Below are 9,138 nucleotides of genomic sequence, written 5' to 3'. Positions count from 1 at the left end.
TGCAGTTTAATCATTTCCACTTTAATTTAAAGCATAAATTCTACGGGAGCTAACAGAAAATTAGAGAGAGACATATTACGTTATGGCTGAAGGCCTTTATAATATTATGAGTGAATTATATGACTATTAAAATTTGAAGTTTTAAAATATTTTAATGAAGAAGCAATTAAAATGGGAGTTCCATAAAATAATTATTGAAATTTTAACGTGCATTAAGATTGGCGAACCGGCTGGTCGCCAAATGCGGATAGTATTTAATAGAGCAACCTCTTGATAATAAATCAGCCGGGTTAATATTTCCTGGCACAGGGCGCCATAACTGAGGTCTAGATAACTGTTTGATTTCTTTCACTCTATTCGCAACAAAAACTCACCAATCTCCTTGTTCCTTGATTCACCAAAGAGCAACTGAAAAATCAGTCCAGAATGCAATTCTCATATCTGGTAAGTCAGGGCATTACGAACAGAATTCACCAACTTTGCCCCAATGCAACATGCCATCAGTTCGAGGCGCGGTATGCTCAAAGTTTTCAAGGGAGCAACTCTAGATTTCGCCCTTACAAGAGTAACTTTTACTCCATCCGAATCAACAGATCGTACATAAATACAGGCTGCATATTGTCATGTAGGTTCTTTAGTGTGGAACTCAATGACACACACAAGAAATAGAGCTAAACCAATTTATTAACTCAACTCTGAACTGAGATTACAGTGAATGACAGATCTTCTGCTTTTATACTAACAGGGAAAGTTCCATAATACTTTTCTGGAGACAGTAAGAAAATTCCAGAACACTTGTCTGATAAACTAAAGAAATGTCCAGAATCTTCTGGAACATGAAATAAAGGAAAACACAAAATCAAAGAATGAAATATTTACACAGACTGTGAATCGCATCGTCTCTAGCGGGATTCGAACTTACTACCTCTTGATTAAGAGGCCAGTGCTATGACCATTCGACCATATAGAATCGACTGTGTCTTTTCAATGCGGCATTGTTCCCTCCTTAAAGAACAGCGTCTCGATGTTATGGCATTTAATTTTGTGGCTCTAGTTCTTGATCGAGTCACTGTGCCAGTATAAGTCGTTGCGTCTTCCCGGGGAGTTGTCTCTTGAGAAATATCTCTTTCCGGAACCTCCATACTTTCATACGACTGTTGGTCGTCTTGTTCTTCTGGGTCATGGTATGGCTTCCTGCGTAATTCGTGGACAACTTCCTTCGGTTTCCGCCTTCTAGAATTAGGATCGAAATCGGCTACTTCATAGGTGACGTCGGACAACCGTATCAAAACTTGATAAGGGCCGAAGTACCTCTTGAGAAGCTTCTCGGAAAGCCCTTTTTTACGAACTGGAATAAAAATCCACACCAAATCCCCTGGTTCGTATGCCACCATCCGATGTTTGGAGTCATAATGCCGGCGATCTTTCTGCTGAGCCTCGAGAGTTCGTGCACGAGCTAATTGCCTCGATTCTTCTGCCTTATTGATCAGATGACTAACGTAATCTTCTCCTTGGCTGAACTCGTTGGGGCAGAGGGGGAACATCGTATCCAACGGCGTTTCGGCTTCCCACCCATGCAGTAGGTAGAAGGGCGTAAACCCTGTCTTGTCTTGCTTGGCAGTGTTGCAGGCGAATGTGACGAACGGCAATATCTGGTCCCAGTTCTTCTGTTCTACATCAACATACGTAGAAAGAATATCTGCTAGCGTTTTGTTGAATCGCTCTGTAAGGCCATTTGTTTGCGGATGATAGGTTGTTGTCATTCGATGAATGATATTGCACAGTCAATTAATATCGGACACCAGCTTGAACTGGAATACTTGGCCCCGGTCTGTAATGATAACTAGTGGAGCTCCATGCTTCAGGATTATGTCCTCTAGTAGGAATTTGGCTATTTGTGTAATTTCTGCCGTCGGTAAAGCTCTGGTGACTACGTTCCGTGCGATGGAAAGGAGCGGCAGCTGGTGGAATAGGCACGAGACGACCTGGTGGCTTCTGAGGAATAGATTTTCTCCTTTGACATTCTTGACAGTGCATCACATATCTTCGAACATTTCTGTACAAGCCTGGCCAATGAAAGCGCTTTCTTATTCTATCATACGTCCTGGTGAATCCTAGATATCCCGCGGTAGGGTCATCATGGAGAGATTCTAGAATACTGAGCCGTAAATGCTTCGGGATCACTGGTAGAAATTTCCTTTCGGACGGATCAAAATTCTTCTTGTAGAGGACTCCTTCGACTAATTCAAAGTTTCCGAGCCTGGTTGCTTCGGTACGTTGTTGGTCTCTTATTATTTTTGCTAATTCCGGATCTTTCATCTGTTCTGAGAGATTAGTGAATAAAGTGGCAACTATGGAGTCCCCAGACCCTGAAGCATCGACTTTTAATGGGTTTCTGGACAGACTATCAGCATCTTTGTGTTTCCTTCCACTTTTGTACACCACTGATACGTCGTATTCTTGGAGTCGCGGCGCCCATCTAGCGAGTCTTCCAGAGGGATCCTTCAGTACTGTCAGCCAATACAGGGAATGATGGGCAGTGACAATCTTGAAAACCTTTCCAAAGAGATATGGCCGAAACTTAGTTATAGCCCATATGGCCGCAAGGCATTCTCTTTCAGTTGTGGAATAGTTTCTCTCAGCCTTCGTCAGAGTACGCGAGGCATAAGCTATTACTTTTTCCTTCCCATCTTGGATTTGGACTAATACTGCGCCGATTCCATATCCACTCGCGTCAGTGTGAAGTTCCGTTGTTGCATTTTCGTCATAAAGGCCTAAGACAGGATCGGAGGTAAGATCTTTCTTTAAGTCATTAAAAGCTTCCACTTGTTCAGGTCCCCAACAGAATTTTGTGTCCCCCTTCAGTAACAAATGTAGAGGTTCGGCTTTATGACAAAAGTCCTTTATAAATCGGCGATAGTAAGAACAAAGTCCCAGAAAGCTTCTGATGTCATGGATATTTCTAGGCACGGGAAAGTCACTCACGGCCTTTACTTTTTCTGGGTCCGGTCGTACGCCATCACTGTATACTAGGTGTCCTAAGATCTTTATCTCTCGTGCTCCAAAGCGGCCTTTTTTTGGATTAAGGATAAGGCCTGCTTTCTGTATACACTGAAGGATGGTATACAACCTCTGAAGATGCTCATCGAATGTTTCTGAGAACACCACAATGTCATCTAAATAGCAAAGACACATTGTCCATTTTAAATGTCGCAGAAGATTATCCATCATCCTTTCAAAAGTTGCAGGAGCATTGCATAAGCCAAATGGTATCATTTTAAACTCGTATAATCCCTCAGGTGTTATAAAAGCTGTTTTCTCACGATCGGCTTCATCAACTTCTATTTGCCAGTAACCGGAGTAGAGATCCATGGACGAAAAATATTTTGTCCCCTTCAGGCAATCCAAGGTGTCGTCAATACGCGGTAATGGATACAAGTCTTTCTTGGTAATTTTGTTGAGTCGGCGATACTCAACACAAAAACGCCAGCTTCCACCTTTTTTCCGGACCAAGACGACTGGAGATGATCATGGACTTTCTGATGGTTGAATGATGTCTCTTTCAAACATTTTGGTTACCTCTTCACTGATAATGCGGCGTTAAGATGGGGGCACTCTGTAAGCTCTCTGACTGATTGGTAAGTGGTCGCCTGTGTTTATTCGGAGTTTAACATTGAGTTGACTTCCTTTCTTGATCGAAAATTTCTGAAAACCTCTGGAGTAGATGTAACATTCTTTCTTTTTGGTCGATCCTCAAATCCGGAGCTATCATCGTGGTACAGTCGATGACACCCAACTTTGCCTTCGAAGTGGTCGTGGAATAAAGTGATCCTTCGTCTATGGTATTTACGCAGTCTTCGCGTAAGGGTTCGGCATACCCGATGCACATGCCTTTAGGGATGATCTGAGGTACTCCTTGTCCGTTGGCAACCCATAGTTCGGCTTTACCATTAGTGTCATCATAATCTTCGATAACTGCACTGAATTCTTCTGAATGTGGATAGGTTTGTGGGTAAAAAAGTTTTAAGAACATTTACTATAAACTTGATCAGATTTGAATTGGTTAGTCTGTTTTCTTCTTTTTCATTTTCATTTTTAAAATCATTATAATTATGTAAATATCGTAAGACATTTTCTATTTCGGTATGCCTTTCTTCTGTAAGATGTTTTCAATGTAATATATAATTCTTCAGATAGTGATGTGTGCTGTTCTTTCGATGACTGCAACATAATATTTATTGTTGCATTAGCTGTTAATAAATTAGAATCTCTCCGACATAATGCCTCAACAGCCAGTTTTATTGGAAGTAGAGCTGATACAGTTCTGGATATTAAATCGAATAATAAGTCGAATTGTCAAACAGTATTTCGTCACTTCTCTTGATTGTACGATGCAACTTTGTATTCACAGTCTAATTAATTTCGCCCGTTAGGGAGAAATAAAAAGAAAAACGTATATTATTTTCCTATGTATCCCTGAACATATAGTGGGGACAATTTTAAAAAATTTCTAGTAAATACCGAAAAAACGGTATTTAAACTTGTTGTTGTTGTTTATAATGGCACTTGCTATCGACAAGCTCACTGTCGAAGTCAGTGATTTTAAGCCAAGGGAGCGTCTCTTATTTTAGTAGCAACTAGGGCCAAGAGTACGTCTTAGCTACTCGCGCATCACATTCGCTTGCACAACCCCTTTTCACAGAGGGGCACATTCCCACATCTCACAGATAGAACAGGAAGAACAACCATGCCCGAACCGAGACTCGAACCCAGGATGGCCAGGTCACGGGGAAGACGCGCTACCCCTATGCCAGGACGCCGGCATTTAAACTTGTGAATACCGGTATTACAAAATTGTACAAATGGCTCAAAATACCAGTATTCGGTATCCTGGTATACCAGTATTGCAATCCCTAGCTCCATCATTATTATGTAATTATAATTTTCATAATTTGGAAGAGTACTTTTATTTGTTTTGATGATAATAATCATTATTAATTTTGATAATAATCATCCAAACTGGTGGACGTGACTGCATCAATACTATTAATATGATGGCTGAAGACAGTTTATATCATTAAAATTAATTTAGTCATATGAATGAATTATTATTAACTTCATATTAACATAGCAAAAGAAAATATTATTTTAAATTGTGCTTGCTTAGATAGAGCATTCTGTTTTGTTCGCTATGCTAAAAAGTAGTAAAATTAAACTGCGAAATCGTTCGGTTGTTAAGATTGACTCATGTATCTAAGTTTTTTTTTTTCAGCGTCTCCAGAGATGCGGAGGAAGGGGTAGGCAACCTCTGAGATTGTATTTATGAGCTAAGAGCATTCATTTGAAACAAAAATTTTCGAAAGTGGTACAATGATAGTGGCTACAGAACTCTGGCAAGATCTTTCCCCAGAGAGAATGCATAGTGAAATAGTATTTTCCCAATGTCTTTCGAAAACAGAGAACAGCGGGGAGGGACAGATGTAATAATTGATGATGTATCTAAGGTATTGAGCTTTCATGTGAAATAAAACTTTTGAAAATCGGTTTAGTTGTTTTAGGTTGGCGAATTCGGCCGCCGGTTTCTCCCATAGAAAATGTATAGTGAAGTGGAATCCCTCCCCTTTTCAAAATAGAGGGAGGAGAAGGGCAAGTGACCTTTGATGTTAAAATATCTAGAGATTATGAGCTTTCATATACATAATTATAATAACAACAACAACAACAAAAAAAAACCTCAACGGAATTGGACCGGTGGTTGGGGCTGGGCGATTAGACCATCGATTTTGTTTCCTATTATTTTAAATATGTTTAATGTTTATTTAAAATTTAGTATTTAAATTTGGAGTTTCGACGATATAGCTGTAATGGTTAACAGAAATAAAAATATCTGAATTCTAAATTCTAAAAAGTTAGAAAGAAGTCAAAATTTTGTAATGTAAAATGCAGAACTAAAAGGAAATATATTTGAATGGTTTTAAAATGTATAACTTCGAAGCCAATGTGATGAAGCACGAAAAAAAAATGCAATAGTAACCCATAAAACTATTAGAGAAATAAAGTATTATTTGATCAGCTAGTTGCTGATTTTTGGTTTTCCATTTTGAAGAGGAATGAATTTTGAGGGGAATAAATAATAAATCAAGGACAGTTAAATACTGTGGGGTATTTCACGATTCATATTAACTGATGATTTCAGAATGGTTGAATTTCTTTAATTTCGTGATAATTACTAATTCCGCAATGGGACAGCCTTGTAATAAAACTGATCGATTGATACTTTGCAAAGCGAAAGCTTGTACTTAATCACGAGTTTGCTCTTTCAAGTCTTGGATAGACTTGGGAGAATATTGATCGCTTGTTGCTTTACTGATAGATGGAACTTTCAAAGATTAATTTAGTCTCATGACAACCCCAGGGGTGTGTTGTATTCACTAATACAAGGGAAGAATTGAATGAATATTTGGATATGATCTAATGGTGCCATTTGCCGTTCGTTGGTGAAAAAGAGATAAGCGCATTTATTTGGAATAATTATGATCCTTTATTTGACGAGCCAGTCAGTAATTATTATACAAAATTTTGCAATGTTTTGATGACAGGTCATGGGTTAATCATAACTGCAGTGCAAGTATGTGGCAAAGAAAGTGATGTGCGAACTCCTCCCTTCAGAATTTCTTCTGAGTTAGTATATTTTGGTCTTTAGCTCGGCAATATTAAAAGGGATAATAGATATTTTATTCTGCACGTCGATGATATGTAGATAAACAAAATTATAGTATTGTAGGATGTTTTAGTGGAGAAGGTTGCAAATTGGGATAGTTAAGTTACATCCACACATAAAGAATGAGCGACGACTTTTTTTATATAAAAATAAACATCTTTTAATTTTTAACGCTAACACATCGACAGACAACAGATTTTGTGAAAGACCGGAAATTGATCTTTTTAATTCGCACAGCTTGCGCGCGTGATCGTAGATAACTGCTTCGTACTTCCGGTGCGCAGTTAGGAAAATAGTTTTTCGAATACAGTCATTTTGATGGAAGCAGGATCGCCACAGTACTCCCCCCTCTAGTAGTGCAGCAGGCACTGAAGTTAGAGGTAACGAGTGTTGAAGCGAACTCGTCGGCCAGATCTGGTCACATAAGGTACTGGAGTAGAATTTGTAGGTGACACAGGACTCGATGGAGACAGTTCAGGTACTGGTTTTGGTGAAGTCGGAACTGCAACTGGTGGTGATATTGCTGGTGCAGAGGACTGGTGAGAGTTCTCGAAGAACGCAGGCTTTAAGCGATCAATGTTGATCGTGGACTGTTTGCCGTTCTTTTCAATTGTGAACATTTTATCAGTTCGTTTGAGTACGAGGTATGGTCCATCGTATGGCGCTTGTAAAGGTTTTTTAACAGCATCGTGGCGCACGAACACATGTGAGCAAGTGTCCAGAGCTGGATGAACGAATACTTTCTTGGTGTCATGAGGTGCAGTAGCAACAGGTTTAAGTTGATCCATCAAGGTCCGTAAATTTATTAGGAACTCATGAGGCTCGACGTTAATTGAAGGGGATTCAAAAAATTCTGATGGTAGTTTAAGGGTTGAGCCATAAACTAGTTCGGCCGATGTGCACTATAGATCTTCTTTTAATGCGGTTCGGAGTCCGAGCAAAACCAAAGGAATTGATTCGGTCCATTTCGTAGATGCATGACATCGGAGGCTTTGTTTAAGAGATCGATGGAATCGCTCGACTATTCCATTGCTTTTTGGGTGGTATGGGGTCGTTCGGATCTTTTGGACACCCAAGAGTTTGCTGAGCAAAGAAAACAAGTTGCTTTGGAATTGTCGTCCTTGATCTGTCGTGATTATTGAAGGCAAACCGAAGCGTGAGATCCAATGAGTTATGAATGCACGCGCAACAGTTTCAGCAGAAATATCAGGAATGGGAATTGCCTCAGGCCATCGTGTGAAACAATCTATGCAGGTAAGTAGGTATTCGCAATTGTTTGAAGGTGGAAGAGGTCCTACGAGATCTAGATGAACATGATCGAATCTGGCTGCAGGTAATTGAAAAGATTTAAGAGGACTATTGGTGTGTCTAGCTATTTTAGATTTTTGGCAATCTAGGCATGAACGGGTGAAATTTGAAATGTCCTTTTGCATGGACGGCCAAAAGAATCTCTCTGAAATCAAATGTTTAGTGGCACGGATACCTGGGTGGGAAATATTGTGCAAAGATAGAAAAACTTTCTTTCGGAAAATTTCTGGGACGTAAGGTCTAATTTTGTTTTGCTTGACATCACAGTAAAGTTTAGATGAATTGGGGTCGGTTGAGAGAGGTTTTAAACAAAGTGACAGTTCATTCTTTGCCAAAATAGTCTGAAGTTCTTCATCAGATGCTTGTGCTTCCGCCATGGCAGAAAAGTCTATTTTTGGTAACTGTATTTCATTAATACGAGATAAGGTATCAGCTACAACGTTTTTTGAGCCCGATACGTGCCTGATGTCGGTGCTGAATTGTGCAATGAAATCAAGGTATCTTAGTTGTCTTGGAGAAGAAGAGTCAGATTTTTTGGTGAAAGCAAAAGTAAGAGGTCGATTATCTGTAAATATTATGAAATTTTGACCTTCCAACAAGTGTCGAAAATGTTTGATAGTTGCATATATCGCCAAAAGTTCCCTATCATACGTACTGTATTTACGTTCTGAGGGCGTAAGTTTTCGGGAATAAAATGCTAGAGGTTGTTGACCATTAGACGTAGTTGTATGGAGGACAGATCCGATGGCTGAGTCTGAAGCATCAACCATGATAGATAATTGCTGGTTAGGTGAATGGAAGTTCAAAGTAGCTGCATTTGCAATATCAGATTTGCATTTTTCGAAAGCTTCTGTAGTGAGGTCAGTCCAAGGAACAAGTCGCTTATCATTCTTTTTAGAGTTTTTTAAAAGTTCGTGTAGGCTAGCTTGAGTCTGAGCGGCATGAGGCAAAAATCGACGGTAAAAATTGAGCATGGCCAAGAAACGCTTTAGCTCAGATATATTTTGAGGTTTGGGAAAATCAGAAATGGCTTGAACTTTTTCCGGTAAAGGTTTCACGCCTTCAGATGTAATTAGACAACCTAGAAACTTTACCGATTGCTTCCCAAG

At 39.5% G+C, this 9,138-nt stretch overlaps 1 protein-coding gene across 1 annotated transcript; it reads right to left on the bottom strand.

Moving 5' to 3' along the window:
- Positions 1 to 932: 932 nt before the first annotated feature.
- Positions 933 to 1,763, bottom strand: LOC129962349 (uncharacterized). The gene has a single exon (XM_056076095.1). It carries the CDS (start codon positions 1,761 to 1,763, stop codon positions 933 to 935), a length of 831 nt encoding a protein of 276 aa, XP_055932070.1.
- Between the last annotated feature and the right edge of the window lie 7,375 nt (positions 1,764 to 9,138).

This window comes from Argiope bruennichi, chromosome 2 (genome assembly GCF_947563725.1).
Source record: "Argiope bruennichi chromosome 2, qqArgBrue1.1, whole genome shotgun sequence".
Lineage (NCBI taxonomy): Eukaryota > Metazoa > Arthropoda > Arachnida > Araneae > Araneidae > Argiope > Argiope bruennichi.
The sequence above is the reverse complement of the archived record's forward strand: the minus strand, read 5'-3'. Positions and strand labels throughout refer to the sequence as shown.